General features: G+C 47.3%; 1 protein-coding gene across 2 annotated transcripts; it reads left to right on the forward strand.

The window, feature by feature from the left end:
• Window positions 1-2169: 2169 nt before the first annotated feature.
• Window positions 2170-22739, forward strand: PEF1 (penta-EF-hand domain containing 1). 2 transcript variants are annotated; one of them, XM_072609894.1, is made up of 5 exons: window positions 2170-3069; window positions 10079-10379; window positions 19074-19229; window positions 19913-20056; window positions 21582-22739. In XM_072609894.1, the coding sequence occupies exons 1-5, from the start codon at window positions 3046-3048 to the stop codon at window positions 21653-21655; spliced, it is 699 nt and encodes a 232-aa protein (XP_072465995.1). In that variant the 5' UTR covers window positions 2170-3045; the 3' UTR covers window positions 21656-22739. The 2 variants fall into 2 exon arrangements, with proteins under 2 accessions (XP_072465995.1, XP_072465994.1); XM_072609893.1 differs by having other exon boundaries at window positions 21749-22739.
• Window positions 22740-26305: the final 3566 nt, after the last annotated feature.

The raw sequence follows: 26305 nt of genomic DNA on the forward strand, positions 1-26305 counted from the left end.
ATTGGAAGGGACCTTACAGATCATTCCATTCCATTCAACAGATACTCATTATGCACCCTGCAAAGCTCTTCGAGGGCTAAGACAGGGTCCCTGTCCCCCTGAAGATCAGACTAGGAGTGAGATATGGCAAATAACTCTATTATACAATAAGTGGATTAGAGAGATGTGGACAAAGGGCTGTGTTCAAAAAGGGGACTGAGACACTATGAAGGAGCGGCAGCATCTGTGTTGGGCTTTAAAGGATGGGTAGGAATTCAACAGAAGAAATGGAAGGAATTTGGGGAATGTCCATTGTTTCCTATAAATAACATGAGTACCAGAGCTAGTGGAGCTGGGGAGAGGTGTGAGCTGCCTTAGCTCAGGATGGAGTTCAGGAGGCCAAGAGAGCAGTCCAGTCTGGCTGGAGCATGCAAGGCCCCGAGGGGGATCATGTGAGATAATGCTGGAAGATCATCTCCTGTAACCCGCTCAAGTTTCCAGAAGAGGAAACTGAGCTCCCAACGGGACAATTGACATAGAAGTCCTAGACAAGCCCTCTCACTGCTCAAGAGCCAGAGCCCTTGGGAAGGAAAAGAACAGGAGAAGAATGGAAAGTGACTGGCCTCTCAGCAGCCTTGTGAGCTTCCCCTCTTTTACATCTGTAAAGTGAGGGGACCAAACTTGAGTCCTTCCAACTAACAGTTCACAAATATAAGTCCAGGCAAAGAGAATCTAGCTAGGCAAATTGACCTGAGTCAGAGACTCAGCCCTGGACTTGGAATCAGAGGACCAGGAACAGATTCCTGGCTCTGTGGTTTACTGCTGCATGATCCTGAGCAAGTCACTTAATATCTGCCTCAGTTTCCCCACTTGTAAAATAAGGATTATAATAACACCTACCTCTCAGGATTAATGTGAGGATCAAATGAGATATTTGTAAAGAACCTAGATCAGTTCCTGGCACATTTTTGTTATTGTTGTTACTGCACTTTTCTTGAATAGATGCTGGAATGGTTTGCCATTTCCTTCTTCAATGTGCCCCCATTTTATAGATGACAACTGAGGCAAATAGGGTTTAAGAGACTTACACAGAGTTATATAACTAGCAAGTGTCTGAGGCTGGATTTGAACTCGGATCTTCCTGACTCCAGCCTGGTGCTCTATCCACTGAACCATCTAGCTGACCTTCCTGGCACATAGTAAATGTTTAATAAATGATTGTCCCCTTCCCATTCCACTGCCTAAATAGGCAATGACTTATGCTACTTGAACCCCATGGGCTTCAGTTTCCTTATGTGGAGTCACCAACTTCAATCCTTTGGGTAAGATAGTAGACCACAGAAATTTAGCGCCCACCCTACTGCTACCACTCCTCAAGACTCTTGGGCATTACCATGCACCATTGCTGCACCCTAAGGAACTGTCTCCTTTCCAACTACCCTGGGGTGGAAATCTTCTGAAAATGTTTTTTTCCATTCATTCTTATGAGTACACACAAGGTAAATACAAGTTAACGAGACTGGGGGCATAAGAGGAGGGTTTCATGGAGAAGGTGGTGTTTGAGCTGAGAAACAAGGGATTCTAAGGAGCAGAGGTGAAGAGGAAGTAAGTCTATCCCATGCATGAGGGATGGCCTGGGCAATAGTATGGAGGTGGGAAAGTAGTGTCTTGTGTGAGGAAGAGCAAGGTGGCTGGGGCCCTGAGAGCAGGGAAGTGAGTAAATAACTCATAATAAGGCTGGACAGGCAGGTCAGGGCCAGTTTCTCCAGGGCTTTAAATGCCAAACAAAGACGTGGATATCTGACCCCAAAGTCCATAGGAAACCACTGGCATTTACTGCACAAGGGAGTGAAACACGTTAGCAGCCCAGGATTAGACTGCTGGGACTTGAGGCAGGAAGGTGAACTAGGGGCTACTAGCAGGCCAGGTGAGAGAGGTGGGGCAGCGGACTCATCTTCATGAGTTCAAATCCCGTCTCAGACACTTGTTAGCTGCAGGACCCTGAGCAAGTGGCTAACTCTGCCTCAGTTTCCTTATCTGTAAAATGAGCTAGAGATGGAAATGGCAAAGTTGGATACAACTGAACCACAAAAGGTGAAAGATGAGGAGGGTCTGAACGATGAGTGGCCGCGGGAGGAAAAAGGAGACAATGCGAACTGGGAAGTGTGAAGTCAGGGAATTACCGGGTTTTTATTTGGTATATGAATGAATGAATGAACAAGTGAGTGAATGAACGAGTGAGTGAATGAATGAGTGAGTGAAAGAATGAGTGAATGAATGAGTGAGTGAATGAATGAATGAGTGAATGAGTGAGTGAACGAGTGAGTGAATGAACAAGTGAGTGAACGAATGAGTGAATGAATGAGTGAGTGAACGAGTGAGTGAATGAACGAGTGAGTGAACGAGTGAGTGAATGAACGAATGAGTGAACGAGTGAGTGAATGAACGAGTGAGTGAACGAGTGAGTGAGTGAACGAGTGAGTGAATGAACGAGTGAGTGAACGAGTGAGTGAATGACTGAGTGAATGAACGAGTGAGTGAGTGAATGAACGAGTGAGCATCCGTGCCATCAGCCTCAGAACGTCATCCCCAGCTTTGCTCGCCAGGCTTCCCTGGCGCCTACACCCCCGTCCTGCAGGGGGCGCTGCCACCCAGACAACCCGAGCCCCGCCCCTCCGAGAACGGCTCGCCAGGATGTGACGTTAAAGGAGCACTGCAAGTCAGGCCCCGCTACTCCATCGGCCTGGTCCAATATGGCCGCCGCGGCCTCTGTTCGCTGGTGAAGCAAGGCATCTCCGGAGAGCCCGAGGTGCGTCTTTGAAGTGGAGGAGAAAAGAGCCCGAGGGCCTGCAGGCCGGGCTGCCGCCACAGCAGCCGAACGTAGGCCAAAGGGGCACTTCCACCTGGAGCCAGCCGGGGCTGGTGGTAAGCGAGCCTCGCCTCATTACGTCACATCCGCCCAAGGCTCCCACGGATCCCCTCCAATCAGCAGCCGGGCTCGCCTCCGCCTCGCTCTCGTGAGAACGTGCAGGCCGCGCCTCCTCGCGCCGCAACGTCACAGACGCCATGTCTAGCTACCCGTACGGGCAGGTGAGTGACTAAGGGAGCGCTGAACCGATCCGGGCCGGCCCGGGAGGGGTCGGGCCTGGGGGTTGGGCTCCTCCCCGGCTGGGAGGTCTGTCCGGGGCCTCCGCCAGCCAGGGGCAGAGGCCGGGAAGCGGCGGCGGCGGCGGCCGTGCCCCCCTGGCACCTCGGCTGAGGGCGGCTCCCGCCCGAGCCTCCCACGCCCCCCGGGCCACCGTCCTGGGGTGTCCGAGGCCCCGGGTCCCGCCGATGGCCTGTGTTCTAAGGGCCTTTCCAGCTCTGACGCTCTGCGTTCTAGGTGCCTTCCGCCTCTGACAGGTCCTGTCCTAAGGCAGGGATGGGGAACCTTCAGCCTGAAGACCGCGTGTGGCCTGCTAGGTCCTCGGGTGCGGCCGTTTTACAGGACAGATCCACTTATCGAGGGGATCCGTTCTGTGGAGTGCGGGTGCGGTCAGAGGGCCGCCCTTGAGGACCTGGGGACCGTGGGTTAGTAGCAGAACCAAGAGGAGAACCTCTGATGACCGCCCGGGCCAGGGCCGGGCTCTCTCAGCTGCCGGTCGTCATTCCTGTTGGTGTGGAATTGTGTTTCCTCACAGTAGTCCTGTGGGGTGGGTGGTGAGGAGGAGGAGGGTGGAATAGCAAAGGTAGTGGTAATGCCTGACCCTCCTAAAGCTCTCTCGGTCTTCACAATAGCTTTGTCTTTTATTATTGTTCAATATCCTGCGTGTTTTATTTTATGCATTTAAAAACAGCAGGAGGCTCGCTTTGTCTGCCACGACATAGAAAAGATTAAGAATCAATAAGAGAACTGAGACCCCCCAAAGGGAAGCACCCTCAGTCACAGAGCTGTCAAGTAGTGAAGCTGAGCTTCAGATCCAGCATTCCCTGTCCTCTTCTGACTCCCCGTTTTATCTGGTAAGAGTGGCTCCTGCCCATGAGGAGCTTCAGTCTAGGGAAGGCAGGATGTGAACTCAAGAAACAGCAGAGAACAGGACCGTGTGAACATAGTACTTCCCTGGCCACAGACGCAATGCACTGTCATGCATCCTCTCAGCCAGCCCTTCAAACTTCCCTGTTTCTCTGGAGGCCCCGCTGCCCTGCCCAGGTCCATAACTTCAGTCTCCCTTTCTCTTTCTCCATCCTAGTCCTCAGAGCTGACCGTGGTCAAGTCATGTTAATTAGGCCTCCACCCCTCCCACATCCATTGCCTTTCCCGTCACATCTGCTGCCCTAGTTCAGGTCCTTGTGGCCTCTCATCTGGACCGTTCTAATATCTTTCAGGCCAAAATTGATCTCCAAGCTCCTGGTCTCTTGTCCAATCCATTCTTCATACCACTACTGACATCAAGATAATTTTCCTTTTCACCATATCATTCCTTACTCATATACCTTCAGTAGGTCCCCATTACCTCCAGAATTAAATACGGCTCCATTGCTTTCCATCATTATCTCCTGCTGTTCCCTACCACAGATGGGTCCTAGCAAGGTTGGATCTGTTCCAGAGCTCATTCTCCTGTCTCTGTGCATTTAAGCATGATGTGCCGTTGCTGGAATGCCCTCCTCCCTTTGGCCATTAAGGCTCTACTCTGGTGTCGCCTCTTCCATGCATCTTTACCTGCTTCCCCCAGTTAGTCACATTTTCTCTTGCCTTAATTTTCCTTCTGATGGTTGGTTTTTATATAGCGCTTTAAAGTTTGCAAAGCACTTTACACATATGCTTTCCCTTATTCCTCACAACAACCCTGTGAGGTCGATGCTGTTGTGATCCCCATTTTATAGTTAGGGAAACTGAGACAAGCAGAGGTGAAATGACTGGACTGAGGTCACACAGCTGGTATGTGTTCAAGGCCTCCAGACCCATCCGCTCTTCAGCTGTCTTATATAGAGTGTATGTGTGTGGTTGGGGTGCTTCCTCCCCTTCTTTACACACACCCCACACACACACTGCAGGGATGGTATCCTAAATATGTGTTGAATTGCCCAGAGTGGGAAGTTGAAAGAGTTTTCTTATTCTTTTCATTCAACAAAGGGTAAGTGCCTAACATTAAGTACTTGCTGTGTGCTGTAGCCCGAATCATGAGCAAAACCAAGGATAAGTCCTATTTTCAAAGGGGCTTCCTTTTCACTGGGGGAGACATGTCTGGAAATTGGTCCATCCAAGGCAAAAGGTAACCAGAAAAGGAGAAGCAGCTGAGTCTGGAGACAAGCCCAGGACTCTGCCCATGAGGCCCTCAGGACCAGTTGGGATAGAGGTGTAGACGCAGGATGTGGACAAGGGGGTGGCTCCAGGCAAGACAGATGACAAACAAGGGCTAAGGCCAAACTCAGTTCACCTTTTATTCAGGAGTTTATATTCTCTGTGCCCAGACCATGGCCTCATGGCAGGTTCCATACTCCAGGCCTAACCTCTGTTATTGGGGCAGACTGTCACAGTGGAAATAACAGGGGGTTTAGGCTCAGAATCCCAGGGTTGGAGAGGACCTTCAAGGCCATCTAGTCTACCTGACCAGACAAGGATCCCACACACAATAAACGTAGTGGTGAGCAGGGCTCCCTGTGAGGATTGGCTGATGGAGACTTCTGCTGCCTCCTTAGAGCTGAATTAGAAGCCAAAGATGGGAGCTTCAAGGATGCAGATTTGGGTCTCACCCATTTCTATCCATCATTCCTCATTCAGTTTTCTGGGACCTAGTAAACCAGGCAGATGTCCTTTCCACATGAGGCAGAATGGTGTAATGGAAAGTACTAGACTTAGTATGGGGAGCCCTGAGTTTGAGACTCCTGCTTCAGACAGATGTAACACAAACATCAGTTAACATGTCTGAGCTTCAGTTTTCTCACCTCTAAAAATGGCAGTAATGATATTACTTGCTTTGCATGGTGGTTTTGAGAAATGTACTTTGTAAACCCTGTTTTTGTTGTTGTTGTTGTTCAGGATTGGCCAAATCATTGGCACCTTGGTCAGAGGATGCTTCAGTCTTCTCTTTACTCTTAAACCCCATCACAGCAGAACTTAAGTTCTTAGGCTGTCTAAAACGGGGCATGTTTGATTTTGTCAGATTTGAGTTCACCGTTTTCTTCCCCTTCTCTCCATCTGCCCATATCCACCATCCTTAGGTATTTCCAGTCTTTCTTGTTCCATAATCCCTAATAATTAGCCCCCGTATATGGAGTCAAGAGACCAGAACTAGCTATGTGACCAGAAGTAAGAAACTTTACCTCTCTGAGTATCAGTTTCCTCATCTGTAAAATTGGCATCATAAGTACTACTTTCCACACCACCTCTCATTGTAACATGGGGCATACCACTGCCCCATGGAATTTCAGTTCTCCTCTCTGTAAAAGGAACTGTAAGAAGTATCCGCCCTGCCAGCCTTACGCAGGCATATGGGGCAGAGGGAAGGGGGGGGGGCATTATTGGAAATTCCCTGAATTACCCTCAGAACTCAAAACACATATAGTCTGTACCCTCATTATGGCATTGGATTATATTTAATTTAGGACTTGATTATTTATCAGCCTCTATTGTTGTCTGGGTGTATCCTCCATTTGCCTGTGGTCTCTGGCCATGGTCCAGCCTCCATAGGGCAGAGCATGCTTGGAGGCCTTGTGTGGCTTGGTAAAGGTCACTTTATGAATAGTTATTTAATTGAATTACTGCAAATTACCTATGACCCCAGTCACACAGCGTGACTGTTCATTGTGGGTAACCATGCTGGAGGGAGTTTCTGCACAAGATGCATTATCTGAAAGCATCAGGAGAGTAGTGATATATTGACAATAGTGGTGCAGCCCAAGGGACAGAAGAAATTATTTTCCCCTGCTTCTCCCTTCCCTGAGTCCTTTTTTTCTAAACCTCCTAGGCAGCCATACTCATATGTTGTTTCACACCTCACTAAGTTGTTCCTGCCCTCCCTAGCCCTGCCTCCCAAGCAGAACACAGTGGGACTCTGGAGAATTCCAGCCTGTTCCTGCATACTCCTGGTAACTTTCCACTGACCTGGTGCTATGGACCTGAAAATCGGTGCAGGTGTTGGAACTCCAGTAGTAGGGGAGTCCTTTCTGACTTGGGAGGTAGAGAGAGGTGTATGATATGGGGATCCTACTTTGGGTGGGAAAAGTTCAGAGACACAGGAAGGTTCTGTAGTCCACACCCCTTCGTTTGAGGGCCCTACCACCATTGTACTTCAATTATAGTAATAGCCTCCATTTCTATAATGAATGAAGTCTTAAAAGTTTTAATTATCTCCATTTTACAGAGCAGTAAACTGAGGCTCAGGGATGTAAAGTGACTTGTGCTCAATGCCATACAGTCAGTTTCAAGGGTGGCATTTGACGCCAAGTGTCCTGATCCCAAAGCCAACATGCTGTCTTATCTAGAGTAGAACAAGTGCTTCCTGGGCCCCTGCCTCAGCAAGGGAGGACCCCAGGTTACAGGTGTAGAGCAGCCATAGTCATTTAATGGTTGCTGGTTTCTGGATTCGCAGCCTGAAGTTTTTAGGAGAAGTCTGAGGCTGATAAGATTTAGGGAACCCCACCTTTTCCTTCGCCCATTTAGTTGTACAGTTGGCCATAAAGTGATAGTTGACATCAATATGGTGCTTTAAGCTTTTCAGACCACTTCACATATACCATATCATCCCCATTTTACAGGTGATGAAACTTTGGTTGAGAGAGGTTAAGTGACTTGCTGGGGTTAATGCAACTAAAAAGTCTGAAGTAGCATTCAAACCCAGGTGGTCCTGACTCTTGCTACATGAGGCAAGATTGGAACACATATCTCCTGGCTCTTATGTGCAGTACTCTATCCAGTAATGTCATACTTTCTCCTTGAGGAGTATTATGTCTGTTTTACAGGTAAATTGAGGCTCAGAGAGACTAATTGATTTTCCCATAACCAGGAGCACAACCCAGTTGCAGTCTGATTCCAGTTTTTTGGAAATTGGAAAGTAGAAAATTTTTCCTACTCTGCCCTGTTGCCTCCTTATGTAAAATTGGTCTCTTCCTTAGTTCCTAGAAGGGGATACTGTACACAGAAGGTGCTTAATAGATGTTTGAATTAAATACACTAAGTGCAAAAGTACAATCCAAGTGCTATGAGAGATTTAATTCAATTCAGCAACCATTTGTTAGTGGTTTACTATGAGATGACAGTCCCACTCTCAAGGAAATTTTATAAGGAGGGGAGGAATCACTTCCTGCCTAGAGCCTTTGTGTATGAGGTATATAGTCCATTAAACCACTTTATAGCCAAGGACAGGCTCTTCTCAGCTAGTTTAACATATTAGCATTTGTGTGTTTTAGATACAGCAAAGTAAGAATTTAGTTGTTGTGCCCTGAGTGTGGAACTTAGCTAAACTTAAAGGTGTATGCCCCAATTTCAGGGAGCTGGCACTGGGCCCTGACTCTTTATAACCTTTGTTCCTTGACTTTCTTTTCATTTGAATACTTCCTGATTCAGTTCCTGGCCCTGGGCCTTTGTTGCACATTGAACTGTTTGTGGTTGGACTCAGCCCCCAGAGAGCGGAAGAAGGCAGGTGTATGTCCACCCCTACTTATACTAGCTTTGACATCCCCAGTGGGGAGGATCCATTCATTGCATTCATTCAACCAACATCTCAAGTTACTACTCTGTGCAGGGCCCACTTCTCAGTGTTTTCAGTGAGTTTATAATCTAGAAGGGAAGTAAGTATAAAGGAGAGATCTGGGATCTGGGGAAAGAGCCACAAAGAACTTGACAAGAACAAGATGAGTTCCATTTGGTGGAGTCAGGAAAGGCTTCCTGGAAGAGCTGGTACCTGAGTCAGGCGCTAGAGGAGACCTGCCTTTGATCGCTGGCTGTGCCTCGGTGGTCACGGGCAAGTCACGCAATCTCCCAAACCTCAGCTTCATCCTTTCTAAAATGAGAATAATACCGCACTACATCTTTCACAGGGTGATAGTAAGGAAAGTGCTCTGAAGGCCTTGAGCTCAATACAAATGGAATTTGCCCCTCTTCTTCAAGATGATTCGGCTGGCAAGTGGTTCAGTCACACAACACAAGCCTTCCCCTTTGTAGGGCAGTGTTTTTTTCATGGCCCCACACTGAGTGTTTCCTCAAGAAAAACACAATCCTGGAATCTCAGGCTTGGAAGGTATTTCAGGGACCACCTGCTCTGATGTCTTTCTACCTAGAATCCTTTCTACATGTCCCCAAAGTGGCATCCAGCCTTCCCTCAAAAATGTCAGGTGATAAAGAGCCTCCCTCTTGGCAGGCGGGAGTGGCAGGCCTTCTTAACCTTCTTGGTGAACTAGATACCATTGTCAAAACCTGTGGACTCCTTTTGCAAAGAATAGTTTAAATGCATAAAAGGAAATACATAGGATTACAAAGAAAGTTAATTGTATTGAAATAGTTATAAAAAAATTTTCTTAAGCCAAGTTCATGGACCTAGGTCAAGATCTGTTACTTTGGAGACAGTCTCTTATTTCACTTAGGGGTCGCCCTAATTGTTAAGAAGTTTTCCTCACATCCAGCCACTTCTACACGTTGCTTTTGTTCTGTCCTTGGGGCCAAGGAGAACAAATCGTGTCCCCCATCCATATGGCAGTTACTGTGTCTTCCCTGAACCTTCTCTTTCCCAAGTTGAATATCACCAGTTTCCTCAACAGAACCTCATGTTTCATATTCTTCAGTATGCTTACCAATCTGGTGCCTGCACTTCTGGGTATTCTGTAGCTTGTCAGTGCCCTTCCTAAAATGCGGCACCCAACCATTTATTTACTCATCAACCTCAAACTGAGTAAATGACAAAAGAGATCACTGCCTCCTCCAGGTATCACTGATCACTGAGCTCCCGAGAGAAACCTAGAAAGAGCCCTGGCCTCAGTGATCCCTCTAGGATCACTCCAGTCCTTGTCCTGCCTTCTGTAAAGATCAGGAGTTGCTGGGAAGACCCTTGAACAGGTGTAAGGGAGCTTCTTCCCAAGTTTGTGTCACTGTTCTTACTCTTGGTATCTTTCTTCCTTTCCACAGGGCTACCCAGGAGCTGCTGGACAAGCCCCAGGAGCCCCCCCAGGCAGTTATTACCCAGGACATCCCCAGTATGGAGGGGGGCTACCCCCTGGTGGGGGTTATGGAGGTCCAGCTCCTGGAGGGCCCTACAGACCACCATCTGGTGGTGGAGCCTATGGACATCCCAGCCCTGGGGGGCACCCCTCATCAGCTCCTGGAGGACCCTATGGAGGCTCTGCCCCAGGAGGTCCCTATGGTCAGCCTGCTACAAATCCCTATAACACCCCTCAAGCAGGACCTTATGGGCAAGGCCCATCAGCAGGTGAGTGGAGAAAGCTAACTTCTGCTCTGTTCATCTCTCCCTCTCCCTCGCTCTTCCTGAACATCTGCATTGTCCACTGTAACTTTCAGTCCATTACCCCTGCTTTGGCCTCATTTTCTTTGCTTCACAGTCTTTACTCTTTAAGTTAGTTCACCTGTATCTTCTCCTGCCCTGAATCCCTGGTCCTATTCTCCTGTTCTTACTCACACTTTACCAAACCTCAGCCCTGGATTACCTCACCACTCATCTCTGCTCCTGCTCATGTGCTGCAGAATGCCACTGGAGGAAGTGACTCAGCTGTGCCCCCTGGGGTCACTGCCCATTTAGGGGATCTGTTTTTAACTGGACCATCACTGCTGTGTGGCAGTCTTTTTCTTTTCCCTGATTGACTGTCATACTTCCAGGCTTTTCCTTCTTTCCTCAAACTCTCTATACCCTCTTCTGTTCCTCAGAACCTCTTTACATTCTCCATTCTCTCCTCCTTTGCTGCATTTCTGACACAAAAATAGTCCTTTATCACGTGCTCCCACCTTCAGTCTCCTTTTATACACTGGCTTCTTCCTTACTGCTTTCTGGTCTTACCGATATTCCCAGGTCTCCCCCATTCTAACAAACCAACACCACCTTGCTTGTTCCAACATTTCCTTAAGCTGCCCTTCAGCTCACTTTGTACAATCAGCCTCCTGAGAAAAGTTGTGTATGTTCATTGGCTGCTTCTTCATGCCTAGCACCTAGAAGGGGCTTAATTAATGCTTGTTACTTGATCTGCCATTCATTTGCTATCAGGAATCTCAGAAGTGCAAAAGCCTCACCCTACTTGACCTTTCTACGGTTTTTGACACTGTTAACTACCACTGCCCCTTGTCTTAGATGCTGTCCTGCCTTGGCTTCTGTGACATCGTTCCCTTTGGTTCTCCTCCTAACATTATTTTGAGGAGTTCTGTCTTTCTGTCGTTTGCTGAAAAACAGAATATAATGTCTCCAACCATAGCCTCCCTTCTAAATGTATGTGTGACCCCCGAGGTCCCATCCTTGTCCCTATTTTCTTGCAAGGTGATTTCATCTTGGCAGGGGGTGGGAGTGGGTGAATTCGGTTATCTCTATGCAGGTAGATGATTTCTGTATCCATATGTCCAGCCTTATTATTCTCTTTTAAACTCCAGTCCTGCATTATCAACCTGCTGGCCATCTTCCCCAGTGTACTGTCAGTATCTCAAGTTCAACACATCCAAAATAGAATCAATTATTATCATCCTCTAGAAACCTTCTCTCCTCTAAATTCTCCTTGTTCTGTTGAGGCTCCTACTTTGTCCCAGTCCTCCGGGTTCCCAGCCTTAGAGCCATATTAACTGAATTTGGATGCCTGTTAGTGTCGCTTCCATTGACATCACTGTGACCATATTTATTGTGCTCCTGGTCCTGCTTTTTTTCCTCTGCATCAGTTCATGTAAGTCTTCTGTGTTTCTCTGAGTTCTTCATACTCATCATTTTTTAACATGCAGTAATAGACCATTATATCCTTATATCACACTTTGTTCACCATTTTCCAGTTAATTTATTTCTAGGTTTTTGTGCTTTTATAAGTATTTTGGATATCTAGCATGATTTTCTTTTGATTGGCTCTCTTTTCAGGATCTTCCCAGTGGTGAGATTGCTGGGCACAGGGGTGTAAATAGTTTAGTCACATTACTCACTTAATTCCAAATTGTCTTCTAGAACACTTGGTCCAGTACACTCACAGCTCTACCATCCCAGTGTATCAATCTGCCTGTTTTCCTAGAGCCCCTCATAAACTGTTTCCACCTTTTTTCATCTTTTTGATGGAAATTGAGAAAGAAAGAAAGAAAGTGTTTTCATTTACACTTTTTACATTGTTAGTGATTTGGAGCATTTTTAATGTTTGTTAATGGTTGGTGTTTCTTCTTTTGAAAACTTTATGGACTCAGCAGACCCAGATGCTTTGTTCTTGGCCTGGCCACCATGGATACAGCAGTGGATGCTGCTCACTTGAATTCACTTGAGAGGCTGGGATAAGTGAGAAGAAAGATATTCTAAAGAATGCTCCCTGATTTGATTCCAGGCCCCAAGCATCATTCCCAGTTTGCTTCTGTGAATACTGACCTTGCATTTTTGAGCTCGGTTGTTGATAGGCTTTTATGATTCCCTTGAAGCTGCTGGCTTGAGAAAGCATCTCTTCAGTGCTCCTGGATAGAACAGCTGATTCCGTGACCATTCACATGACCCTCTCCTTTTACAGAAAGTCAGCAGAAAGTCTCATTCAGCTCTATTCAAGGAGTGTTCACCTATGAGACTATCTTTGATGAAGGCCTCTGCAGAGTTGCATGGATCTCATCTTGAAGGTGGCCGCCCTCCTGGGCAATACAGGTTGTGAATAGATTCAAGGCAGTTCTGGGCTGCATGGAAAAACAGAATCTAATGTCTCCAACCAACCTTTTAATCTCTTCATTTACTGTTGATTGGCGCAGAAAGGACAGGTATTGCCAACTATAGGCAGATGACCTGATCTGTGCACTCATCAGAATTGACTTTAAGCCCTGGCTTGCAGAGTTAAGCCAACAGATTAAGATGCTTCATTCTTTTCCCTGGCTAGCAACAAGCCAAACTGCCCTGATCCAGTGTATGGATGGAATATTAGTGGTTCTATCAGTGGCTAGAGAGATTGTGGTATTTAGCCATTATGAATGATGTAAGGCAAAGGTGTCAAAAACTACAGGCTATGGACCTGCAATAGTCTGGAGTATTGCCTGAACCAAAGTAAAATGGATTTGGGAAATATTTAACCAGTGAGAATACAGTAAAACATAGATAATATCACATTTTAAAACTAAGTCAATATGCAGCCTGCAGGGATCTCTACTTACAGATTAGTGGCCGCTTTCTCTTTGAGTTTGACCCTGCTGATATAAGGAATTCTGTGAGTTCCATGTTCCCATTTAGAAGGGCAGTCCGCCACAGTGCAGCAGCAGCTAAGCTAAGCCCGTGGAATTATGCAAACTTGGGAAGTAGCAACAAATTACTGGCCAAAGAGTTTTCTTTGATGTTCTCACTTTCAAATACCTGAGGGGCTTAGCAGGGCAGCCGTCCTGATCACCTTGTTAGATCCACAGAGGGGGCCAGGAGCAGGAGGTGTGCTTGGAGAGGTCACCAAAATCCTGCAGACATTGGAATCACAAGTTACTAGTGGCTCATTGCTTACTCTTTGACCTCTTATGTATTAGGAAATGCCTCTTAGTGTTGTACGTTTGTATCAGTTCTATATGTGTTATATATCTTGGATATCAAACTTTTATCAGAGATTTTTGGTGCCAGGATTTTTTACCTAATCAACACCTTTTTGGTTGTAATGATTTTGTACAAAAACTTTTTAATATTATAGTATTGAACTTCTCAGTTTTGCCTTTTATGATTTGTCACTCATTTCATTCTGTAGTTGTGAAAGGCACCTGCTTCCGGTTGCCTCTATGTTTTTTTATCATGTGGCCTTTTATGGATAGGTCATATTCCCTGGGAGCTGATTATGGTGTGTAATATTAAGATGCTGATCTGATTGGGTTTTCTGCCAGCCCGCTTCCAGCCATCACAGCAATTCTTGTCACATAAAGAGGGCTCCCCTCTTGATTCATTGAACATTAGGCTACTTTCTTTATGTTTATTTCCTTCTAAGCCTTCTTGCCTATTTTGTTTCACTTTTCAGCTTTTCAGTCAGTACCAAATAATTTGATGGTTGCTGTTTTCTGATGTAGTTTGCAGTTCAGTAATGTAGACTCCTTTTGTTCTCATCCTCTTTTCATTATTTTCCTTGAAATTCTTGATCTCCACATTCCTCCAAGTGAATTTTGCCATTGTCTTATCCAGTTCTGTAAAGTAACCCCTCCTTAGTTGGGATCACATGTTGATTAACATGTGAGCAGCTTGCTCCCTGACCCTTAGTCTGAATCTTAGTTCTTACGTCCCCCCATGGGGAGAATCAGCCCTACCTGTTCTTGTTTCCTAGGGCTGTGTCATGGGAGCAAAGGGCACAATTGAAAATGGGCTAATAGAGAGCAAGGCTAGCCTTTAACTGTGCTGGGGTAGTTTGGAGACCCTTAAAGCCAAGAGAGCAGTGAAGGAAGAGAGCAGGGGTGGGAGGGGGACTGGAGGTGCTGTAAAAGGAGAAGGAAACTGGGTACATCCATCTGGAGAGTGCCCTTGTGCCTCCCTTCTGCTCGATGGCCTCAACACTGCCATGGCCTGCTTGAACTATGGACTCCAATCTACGAGGTTAGTACCTTCTTGAAGGTCCCCACAGGAGTGGTGTTGTTGGAAAAGAAAAAGTAAATCTTTTGAGCCCCTCTGTGCTCATAGGCTACTTTCAGGAGAGACTCAGGCCCCCAGCAGCCCTGGGCTGGCTGGGACAGCAGCTTTATCTTACTGAAGCCCCCAACCCCCCATCTGTTTGCTCTTATCCAGCATCAGACTGGATTTTATTTTTCCCCTTTCCTTCTCACCCTAAGCCTAAACAAAGTCTCCAGTGTAATCAGGGCCACTCATTCATCCCCAGTATGCGCCTACCTGGGAATTTTGGCCTCAGTTTCTTTCTCTGTAAAGTGAGTGGGCAGTATCATATCATCTCTAAGGTTTCTTCCAGACCTGACATTGTAGATTACAAAGCCCCTACAAGCACTGACCCTCAGAGTTCTGAGGACATCTTCAGCTCTGATGCTGTTCTGAGATTCTTTCCATTCCTGCTATTCAAATAATCTGATTCTTCAGGAGTGGCTTCAGTTATGTGGACCATGCACAGAATAGCAGGTCTCTCCCCTCCTTTTGTTGTTCACTCTGCCTGTCTCCTCACCATTCCAGTTTTCCTTCCCCCTGCTTTTCCACTCTCCCCCTCCAGAATCTTCCCCCCTCCCATAGTTGGTATATTAAGACTTTAGCTGAATTTTTCTTGGATCTCCTAGAACTCCGTCTGATAGCCTGATGTTTCCTTAGTTGAGCATGAATAGGCAGACCTCCTTCCCTCAATACCCCATCTCTCCTACAATTCTTAATTTGTGATAATTCAGATCTTCCCCTCCCTAGCCCCAAATGACATTCTCCTTCAGCATCTCATCATTATATGGTGGTAACCTTGGCCTTTTGGAGACCAGTAGAGTGTTAGCTTTAACAGAGCCCACCATACTGGAAAGCCCCCCAGTGTGGGCCCAAGGATGAAATCTATGTCCTCTGAGGCCCAGCCTAGCTGAGACTCTTCCCCAGGGAGTAGTTTATAAGTAAGGATGTTTTTTTTTTCTTTTTTTTTTTAATAGTTTTATTTATTTATTTTTAGATTTCAACATTCATTTCCACAAAATTTTGAGTTCTAATTTTTCTCCCCATCTCTCCTCTTCCCCCACCCCATAACACCTTGCATTCTGATTACCCCTTCCCTCAATGTACCCTTCCTTCTATCACACCCCACCCTTCCCTTATCCCCATCTTCTCTCTTTTCTTGTAGGGCAAGATAAATTTCTATACCCCATTCCCTGTGTTTCTTATTTCCCAGTTATATGCAATAACAATTCTCAACATTCGTTTCTAATACTTTGAATTCCAACTTCTCTCCCTCCCTCTCTCCCCATCCATCCCCACTGAGAAGGCATCCCAAGAAGGCAATTCAATACAGGCTATATATGTGTTCTTTTGCAAAAGTCTTCCATAATAGTCATGTTATGTAAGACTGACTATACTTGTACTCCCTTTTTTTCTATTCTCTCATTTGACCTTGTCCCTTCCCAAAAGTGTTTACTTCTAGTTACTCCCTTCTGTCATCCCTTCACCCCACTTGTCACCTTCTCCCCTACTTTCCTGTAGTGTAAGATAGATTTTCCTACCAAATTGAGTGAGCATGTTATTCCCTCCTTAGGCCATATGTGAAGAGAGTAAGCTTCACTTTTCCCCTCTCACCTCCTCCCTTTTCTCCTCCATTGAATAAGATTTTTCTTATCTCTTATGAGTGATAGTCTGCCCCATTTCATTTCTCCCTTTCTCCTCCCAATATTTTCCTCTCTTACCCCTTAATTTTATTTTATTTTTTATGGATATCATCTCTTCTGATTCAACTCAACCTGTACTGTGTGTGTGTGTGTGTGTGTGTGTGTGTGTGTGTGTGTGTGTGTGTATGTGTATGTATAATGCCTCCACCTACCCAAATACTAAGAAAAGTTTCAAGAGTTACAAATTATTATCTTTCCATGTAGGAATGTAAACAGTTCAGGTTTAGAAAGTTCTTTATGATTTCTCTTTCCTGTTTACCTTTTCATGCTTCTTTGGATTCTTGTGTTTGACAGTCAAATTTTCTATTCGGTTCTGGTCTTTTCATCATGAATGCTTGAAAGTCCTCTATATCATTGAATGACCATTTTTTCCCTTGAAGTATTATACTCAGTTTTGCTGGGTAGGTGATTCTTGGTTTTAATCCCAGTTCCTTTGACTTCTGGAATATTCTATTCCAAGCCCTTTGATCTCTTAATGTAGAAGCTGCCAGATCCTGTGTTATCCTGATTATATTTCCACAATACTCGAATTGTTTCTTTCTAGCTGCTTGCAGTATTTTCTCCTTGACCTGGGAACTCTGAAATTTGGCCACAATATTCCTACGAGTTTCTCTCTTTGAGGAGGTGATCGGTGGATTCTTTCAATATTTATTTTGCCCTCTGGTTCTAGAATATCAGGGCAGTTTTCCTTGATAATTTCATGAAAGATAATGTCTAGGCTCTTTTTTTGATCATGGCTTTCAGGTAGTCCCATAATTTTTAAATAGTCTCTCCTGGATCTACCAGGTCACTTGTTTTTCCAATGAAATGTTTCACATTATCTTCAATTTTTTCAGTCTTTTGGTTTTGTTTTGTAACTTCTTGGTTTATTGTATAGTCATTTAGCTTCCCTGAACTCCACTCTCATTTTTAAAGAACTATTTTGTTCAGTGAGTTTTTGAACCTCCTTTTTCATTTGGCTGATTCTACTTTTTAAAGCCACCTTCTCCTCAGTGGCTTTTTGGACCTCTTTTTCTAACTGAGTTAGCCTATTTTTAAAGGTGTTATTTTCCTCAGCATTTTTTTGGTTCTCCTTTAGCAAGCTGCTGACACATTTTTCAAGCTCTTCTATGGCCTGAGCCCATTTCATATTCATTTTGGAGGTACTGGAGGCAGAAGCCTTGACTTCCTCTGACAGCATGCATTGTTCTTCCTCATCTGAAAGGATGGAAGGAGACACCTGTTCACCAAGAAAGTAACCTTCTATGGTCTTATTTTTTTCCCTTTTTTGGGCATTTTTCCAGCCAGTTACTTGACTTCTGAATCCTTTGTCAAGAGGTGGGTCCTCTTGCTCCTCCCATCAGGACCCTGCTCAGAGCTGAGATTCAGATCAGCTGCTCAATTTCCCTTTAGGGGCTTTAGGCGGGGGCGGGGCTGCCACTGAGGGCTGAGGTTCAGACCCCTCAGCCCTCAATTCCCCTAGAGGTTTTAAGCTGAGCCGCTGGGACAATGGACCCAGGCTGCTTCTGTGGCCACCATAGCGGCCCCGCTTGTTGCTACTACTACTACTGCTGCCTCTGCTACCACCTGTGGCCAGTGCTGGGGAGACCCTGCTCCCCTCTCACCCGGCTGGGAAAGTCCTCCCACACTGACCTTTGAAACTTTCTTTGTCACTTGTGGGTTGAGGGATCTGGGCCCCTCCCTGCTGGGGATTCTGCCCCAGAGGCCTGTTCTGGTCCTGTTCCTCCCCATGCTGTGCAGCCAGGGCTGGGTTCCGCTCTGCTCAACGTCCTGTCCCGTGGTACAGACCTTTCCTGTTGGCCTTCCAGGTTACCTTTGGCTGGAAATCTCTTTCACTCTGTCGTTCTGTGGCTTTTGCTGCTGTAGAATTTGTTGAGAGTCATTTTTTCTGGTATTTTGTGGGCTGTGAGGGAAGCGCTAAGGTATATGCATCTTTCTACTCCGCCGTCTTGGCTCCACCCCCCAGTGAGGAAGTTTTTCAGCTACAGCAATTAATGAAATTCCCTCCTAGGGCATAAGAAGTGTTTGGGACTGTATATGTAGAAGGGCGTACCCACTCCAGTGGGACCATTGTTCTGCAGGTGAGAATTCATACACAGATTGATCTGTAGTGAATAAAAAGTTCAGAATAAATGGTATCATTGACCTTTTAATTTTTCTGTATTGTGTAATGTTGACCTATCGCTATATTTTTATTAACTTATTCTTACAAACCTATAAGCCCCACTTCTCCCTAAAACAAGACAGACTTATATTTTTACCCTGTTCTTTTTAAGATGTGAGCCTTCCTCCCTAACCCTCCTCTTCCTCACTCCTTCATTAAAAGGCCACTCAGGTTGCAGGAAGTTTAGTGACCTTCCCAGGAGGTCAGACCTTGCTCCACATCTAATCCTGTTTTAACTATACCACATCTTAGTTGATCAGTACACATGTATCAAGCTTCTACTCTGTGCCAGTTCTTGTGCTTAGTACTAGAGAGATAAAAAGTGAAACAGTCCCTGCTCTCAAGGAGCTTCCGCTCTGTTGGTATGTGGTTTTTCTCCTACAAAGCAGGGGGGAGATACATTATCCTTTAAAACTCAGGCTCGAATTGCCTTGCTCTAGAGATTGGAGTCAGAGGCTTGACCCAGGTTCTACATTCTGCTTGCTCTCCCAGGCAGCATTCCTCCTGGTGTAGACCCCGAAGCTTATTCCTGGTTCCAGACAGTGGATTCAGATCACAGTGGCTACATCTCTGTGAAGGAGCTCAAGCAGGCCTTGGTCAACTCCAATTGGTCTGCATTCAACGATGAAACCTGCCTCATGATGATAAGTGAGTCCCACCCCTTTGCCCCATTCTACCCTTTCTCTTTCTACTCACTGAAGAGCAAACTGATGAGATCTCCCACATCCAGGGATCCTGAGGCAGGAAGGAAGTTGGAAGGAAGGCAGCCTGAAAAATTAGCTAGTCTCTTGTCCAACTCCCTAGAGGTGGCTGGCTCCCTGGGAAATGGTTGCATCTGGTGGATTGGAGCCAGAAAGGAGTATAGGGTTGGAGTGGTCCCAGTGTGGCTCTCCTGGCTGACTCCTGTGTAGAATGTGGGACCTCCTCATTCCAGGCACTGGGTTGAGTAGAAGGGGCATTCAGATAAGAGACCTTAGTTTGAATTCCAGATCAGAGGGGACCCACGACCTTTTTTGTGGCCCTAGGAAAGTCATTTCTCGTTTTTGAGGTTTTGCTTTTATGTTCCTCTCTGCAAGAGAGATGACTTAGGTAAAGTGATACAGACAGATCAACTCCAACAAGTCAGTGGTAGAAACAGAGGCCCCTGGGAAACCTCCCAGAGAACCTAGGCCATCTTGTAGGCCTGCCTCCATCTGTGCCCTTTCTTATGTTGAGAGTCATCTTCCCTGCAATAGAGATGTGGAAAGTTCCCACAGCTCAGCAGGCCAGGTTCCTGGAGCCCTTGATTTTCAGTGGTCATAGCATCTTTGGCCCCAATCCCTCCCTTTTAGACATGTTTGACAAGACCAAGACAGGCCGGATCGACCTCTTTGGCTTTTCTGCCTTGTGGACCTTCATCCAGCAGTGGAAGAACCTCTTCCAGCAATATGACCGGGACCACTCAGGCTCCATCAGCTACAATGAGCTGCAGCAAGGTGAGCTGGCCCCTAGGGCCTGTCCACATGACCCCTGGGGACCTGCTGTGTTCTCAGATTGCCAGCGACAATATTCAGGGTGCAGGCCTAGCATTTTGAATGATGCCAAGGGCTGGGCTAGGAGAAAACAGTACCAGCTCATCTGCAGCCACACTGGGAGGTTTGGACCCAGACTCCATCCAGCTCCCCTGGCCTTTGCTGGATAGTTTAGCCTGAAACCCAGGGGTCTTAGGGAACAGGCCCAGTCAAAGTGGGGGGCCAGGTGTCTTGTGATGCTGTGACCACTGCCCCATCAAGAAGGAAGATTGGGGGAGACATTGGCCTTCACTGCTCCTCCCACCCCAGTTCTTCCCACAGACACATGATCACGGGGGGACAAAGGCAACAGACTCACCTCATGATGTTAATGCAGCTAAGAGGGAAATGATCTTGTGGTAATTCACTGCATTAATGTAAGAACTAGACAGCAAGCTCTTGGTTACCTGTGAAGGGAATCCCAGCTAATGAATACTGCACTACCACCTTATGGCCACTGATTTCAGCCCCTGATAAGTAGCCTGATCAGCCAGCTTGAGTTTCTTTTCTCTCTACCCATTGGTGAGGAAAACCATTTGGAACCTAAATAACTGATAAATTGGAGTGTTTGTTATCTGCAAGCCCTTGAATAACCAGTTATGTACCTCTCTGGTGTCACATGGTTCAGGGCTAAGCTCCCAGAACCTGGGACTGCTTCCCAGAACAGTTGTGACCTGCAGGGCTTAGTGTCTCCCACAGCTTCCCCCTTTACTGGGTAAGGAAGAAGTCTGAATTCAGTTCAGTTCAGGGCAAGAGCTTGGGCTCCGTGTGCCCAGCTCTGTATGCCAGATAATGTGAGATGTTAAAAAAGGACTGCAGATTTGGGTGGGACCCTAGAGACTGTCTGACCTTCCTCACTTCACAGATGAGGAAACTGAGACCCAGAGAAATGACTTGCTCATGGTCGCATAGTAAATTATTGCCAGAGGTCAGACTCCAGCCCCAAATTGATTCCAAATCTAGTGTTCTTGCTGTGGTGCCACAATGCTCCTCGTGAAAGAAGAGGTCCTTAACAGCAGAGAGCTTACAGTCTTGTTGGGCATCTCATTTCCTCCTCTGAGCCTCAGTTTCCCCCTGTTTAAATTGAGAAATTGGGCTCGCTGCTCTTTATGTCTGTCTGGTGAGCCTATCAGTAACAGCCCAGCTCCTGCTCAGGGGGCTTGTGCCATCATGCCTGCCCTCATCAGTTGTCCTGGGATTTAGGGAAGCAGGTGGGCATCTTGAAGGAGATGGAATGTGAGCAGCCTTCGGGTAAAGGGTGGAATGGAAAGTGGAGGTAGTGGAGATGACACTTGGCTTGGAGTCCCAGTTCCCTGCCACTTAGTACCTTGGTGACTAGGCAACACTTTCCCCGTCTGCCTCGTTTACCCCTTCTGTGAAATGAGATGGTTGAACTTAGTGATCTGTTTGGTTTCTTCCTGCGAAAGAGCTCTGATCCTGTCATTGGCAGGACAGAACCCCTGTTCTGATTGGATTGGACAAGTTCTGGGGCCTCCCCTGCTGTTGTGTCCTGCCCATGAGTGAGTGCTTGCTGGTCTCCGTGGACCCCAGTGGAGTCAAGTTTCTATGCAGTAAGGTGCTTCCGTGTTCAGCCTACGTGTTTGTCCTTCTTTCCAGCTCTGTCTCAGATGGGTTACAACCTGAGCCCTCAGTTCACTCAGCTCCTGCTTTCCCGATACTGCCCACGTTCTGCCAACCCTGCCATGCAGCTGGACCGCTTCATCCAGGTGTGCACCCAGTTGCAGGTGCTGACCGAGGCTTTCCGAGAGAAGGACACCAGCATGCAGGGCAGTGTCCGGCTCAGCTTTGAGGAGTTCCTCATCATGACAGCCTCACGGATGTTGTGACCTCAACACAGTGCATGAGTTCTCCTTAGGGGCAGAGCCAGAGGGGATGCCTAGCCTCGGAGATCCAGGGACCTTGAAGAACCTTCCCCTGCCCCCCTAAACTGTAAACAGTGAAAGGGGTTTCTTCCTTGTCCTCTCCCTTCTTTCACCACTGCTCCCAAAAGAAAGTAGAGCTCTCTTTCCTTGAGTGGTAATGTTCCTAGAAAGGAGTCTTACAACCTGTTCATGACTGCCATGCTATGGACATAGGAGGAATGACCACCCCTGTAGGCCCTGGGGCCTAGACCCAGAGCAGGATGGGGACCTGATCCCTCAGGCAATACAGCTGTGGGTATCCTCACCAGTGGGCAGCCTAGCTCACCTCCAGGCCTGGAAGATAGGAGGCTTGGCCCTTTTGGCTCAAGATTTCAAGTGACTTGGTCAGCTCAGGCCTTTGTATCCAGGCAAGTCGTGTGGCCTTTCCTGATGGCCTGTGTCAGCGCTAGCTCAACTCTTACCCCATATGTATTCTCCTTGCTTCTTTTGTGTTATTTTATATTAGACTTGGGTTTTCTGAAGATGAAATGGAGACCGTGGCAGGGCATTTCCCACTGAAGCCCCTGCTGCCCGGTCCTCTTTGCGTCTTGGGTATCTGGGGGCAGGTGCTCTCCAGCCCTCCCCATGTTGCCTGCTGTTGCCAATGCATCTCTGTTGTTTTCCGTCTGTAGGGGCCAAAAGTCCAGCACATCCATAAGCTTCAATAAAGGGGTGCTTCCTCACAAGTGTGTCCTCTCTCTTGTCCTCATTTTGTTACACCCCCAATAGGAGCTAATAGACATGGGCTCTGAAGGGAGAGCAACAGGCCATCGGACTCAGGACTCCACTGTGGGACTTCCCCCCATAAGTGGTCTATCCCTCCAATCTGATCCCGGTGCCTTGCACAGAGTTGGGGCTTCAGACAGTTATGTTTGCTGGATTGACTCCCTCCCACTGGGCAGCTCTTTGTCAGGGTGTTTTTCCTAACATTGAACTTGATTAAACTCTTTGGAATTATCAAACATCACATGAGCATCTGTGCTTTGTTATCAGAGGAACCCCTCTGTTACCATCTTACCTTATATTGAGCTGAAATCTGCTTCCCTGTGACAACTTCCTCCCCTCCCCCTTGTACTGATTCTGCTGTCTGGTGCCAGACCCAACAGGCCTAATCCCTCTTCCATGTGATGGCCCCTCACATACTTGGACATCAGTCGTGTCCCTGAAACCATTTTCCAGACCCAGCAGCACAGCTGGATCCAGCCCCACTGGTGAAGCCAAGCACATGGGCTTGCCCCCGTACGGCTTTGTTCCCTTCCCTTACCCGGCCAAGTTCACAGCTTCTGCCCTGTGTCCCCAGTACTGGATAGCCTAGGGCTGGCCTTCCTTACACTGGGGACAGCTCCAAACAGACCCTGGCAATTGAGGGCATCCCCAGACATAGACAGTGACCAGTCTTGTGATAGGACCAATTTGGACCGTTTCCCACTGTTTGGGATTTGTACTGCAGTCATGCTGGGAGTCTTTCTCCCCTGGAAGAAGGGTTGTTATGGGAAAAAAAGCAGCGTCAGAATTGTTCTACTCTACTCGAGAACAAGACTAGCACTGGGTGATGGGGACTATTACCGAGACATTTCAACTTAAATGTGATGGAAATTTTTCTAAGTACCATCCAGAAGTATAATGGGTTGTCTTGCCCATTAGCTCTGGCTGATGGCCAGTGGAGAGAGTACTGGACCTGGAGTTGGGAAGACCCAGGTTCAGATCCAGCCTCAGACTCTAGTTGTGTGACTGGAGAAGTCACTTAACCTCTGACTGCCTTGGTTTCCTCAACTGGAAAAAAAAAAGAAAAAAAAAAGGATAACAACCCCTCTCTCCCAGGGTTGTGAGGATCAAATGAGATCCTATTTGTAAAGTACTCAGCACGGCACCTGGTACGCTTGTTTTCTGGCTTGGGCTCCATGTCACTGGACCTATTGGAGAAGAGCCTCTGTAACCAGTTGTAGGAACTGTGACAGCAAGTCCATGGTCCCTCCTGACTGCTCCTGTGCCTGGGTGAGCTGGGCAGCACCTTAGGTATGAGCAGTGAAGCCTCAGCAGTGAATCTGACTGTCCTCATCAAAGCGTCTGCAACTGAGCAGAAACACGGAGCTCAGAGGGAACTGCTGCAGTCCCATTAATAAAGTTGAGCAGACGCAGTGGTCAGGGCTAGAGTGTCTTATTCAGCTAGATTCCCAGCATTCCCATTGGCAGAGCTTTGCTCCAGAGAGGGCAGCTCCTTGCATCTGTAAGGGAATGCGCTAGACTACTTTCTTATAACCCACTCAGGAGACATGAGTCTGGCTGGGTCCAGCCCATGGATGGGTGGGTCCGAGCCTGCCAGGGACAAGGCTGCATAGCCAGTGAACACAGACAGGTACGTGGTCACTAGAGGTGCCAGCCAGGTCACTTTGCTGGAGTCTGTTATTTCCACAGCTCATAGACACAGTAGCTAACCGTATGGCTTGGCTGTCAGAGCTGGCAGGTGGATGCTGCAGCTTGGTTAAGACAAGACTGGCCAGTTTGGCTGCCAGGCTGGCAGGAGTTAGGCCCGAGCCAAAGCCCCTAACCCCCCTGTCCCCTGCTGACTCACCTTGCTGCAGCCATCCCTACCTAGAGCCTGAGCTGTTCAGATCTCAAGCAGCTTAGACAGGGCAAAGGGAATGTTCTGTGCCATCTGTGTATTGTATTGGCTACCACCGGCTTTTAATTAAAATAGTACGCTTGGGGGCCAATGCTTCAGACAGCAGGGAGGCAGCATAGGCTTTAACTCTTGGGTGACTGATCTTATCCCAAGTTAGGAATGGGAGTCAGCGTGGAGTGGAACAGGAACACAGGGGAAAGACACCTCAAAGGACGTCCAACATCCAGAGGAGCGTTTCCACCCATAATCTCTCACTCACCTATTAGGGTAGCCCAGTCACTGGGGACAGGCTGCCTAGCCTGGAGCCCAGAAATTCCGCTGTGGTAGCGCCCCCTGCAGGGAGCTGTAGACTGTCAGCCGTAACCAGTCAACAGACATTTCTTAAGAGCCTCTACCATTCCCGGTAGAGGGAATTCCATGTATACAGGCGAATAGATGCAGAGCAAACACAAGGTGATGTTGGGGAAGGTGCGGGCTGGGTACCACAGTAGATAGAGCACTGGGCCTAGAGTCAGGAAGACCCAAGTTCAAATCCAGCCTCAAATACTTGGTAGCTGTGTGACCCCAGGCAATGTGCCTCAATTTCTTCCTTTGTAAATGGGTATAATTATAGCCCCTCTCCCACAGAGGGTCAAATGAGGTAATATATGTAAAGTATTTAGCACATTAGCCTGCCATGTAGTAGGCACAATAAAAATGTTAGCTTTTGTTATAGCACTGGGGGATCAGGAAAGGTCCTTTGGAGGAGAGAGAGTGTGGACAGAGCTTTACAGGAGACTAGGGATAGGGTTAGGGGAGGCTGCAATAATCCAGTGTCTAGTCTGTAGCCAGAGCCCTGGAGGAGCCAGTGTGAATGAATGGAATGACCAGCAGAGCTCCAGGAGGCCAATAGAGACGCTCCAGCACTGACCTTGAGGAAGGGAGACCAGGTCCCTTCCAAGTAAAGTGGTGATGATGCCAGTGACCCCCATGTGCTTGGATCCTGGACTTGGGCAGCATCTTCTTAAGGCTGGGAAGACATGCCGTTCCCTGAACTGGCTGGGCCTTGTGTTCTGTGGGGAGCTGCCAGGACCCAAGGCCGAGAAGTAGGAAGAGAAAGCAGCCTCCATTGTTCTCAGAACTTGCCCTTAGACAAAACATACACCCCCAGATGGGCACAAACATCAATGGAGTTAACACAATGGAAAAAACCTGTAACCCCAGGGTACCTTGCTGCAAATGGGGTTGGGGAGAGGAAAGCTTGTGGAAGCCAACTTGGGGTGAAGTCCCAGCACTGGAGCAGGAGACAGCACCCCAGAGCTCCCTCCCACCACAACTTTCTTTGTGGACAGTCATCCAATGCAACAAGCGCCTGTGTGCCCAGTATTGTCATAGGCCCTGAGAGTACAAAGATAAAATTAAAAGCAGGTTCTGCCTTCGGAGAGTTTACATTCTACCAGAGGAAAACGAAATACAGAATTAACCTGGAGAAATGGCTGGGGGGGGGGGGGGGTGCAATAAAATTGCACCTACTCTGGGAATTGAACCTCAGTTTGGCTTTGTATGCCAGACACCAGGCTAGACTCTGGGGACTCACAGACAAGACGCTGCCCGGGCTTGACACTCTGTGAAGGCATTATGTCATTTAAG

The sequence above is a fragment of the Notamacropus eugenii genome, chromosome 5 (genome assembly GCF_028372415.1).
Source record: "Notamacropus eugenii isolate mMacEug1 chromosome 5, mMacEug1.pri_v2, whole genome shotgun sequence".
Classification (NCBI taxonomy): domain Eukaryota; kingdom Metazoa; phylum Chordata; class Mammalia; order Diprotodontia; family Macropodidae; genus Notamacropus; species Notamacropus eugenii.

Bases quoted from the DNA above. Each gene is read 5' to 3' on its own strand.
- PEF1 (XM_072609893.1), top strand. From the start codon at position 3,046: ATGTCTAGCTACCCGTACGGGCAG. The intron at 3,070-10,078 runs GTGAGTGACTAA...TCCTTTCCACAG, and splicing joins CTAGCTACCCGTACGGGCAG to GGCTACCCAGGAGCTGCTGG. The intron at 20,057-21,748 runs GTGAGCTGGCCC...CCTTCTTTCCAG, and splicing joins CTACAATGAGCTGCAGCAAG to CTCTGTCTCAGATGGGTTAC.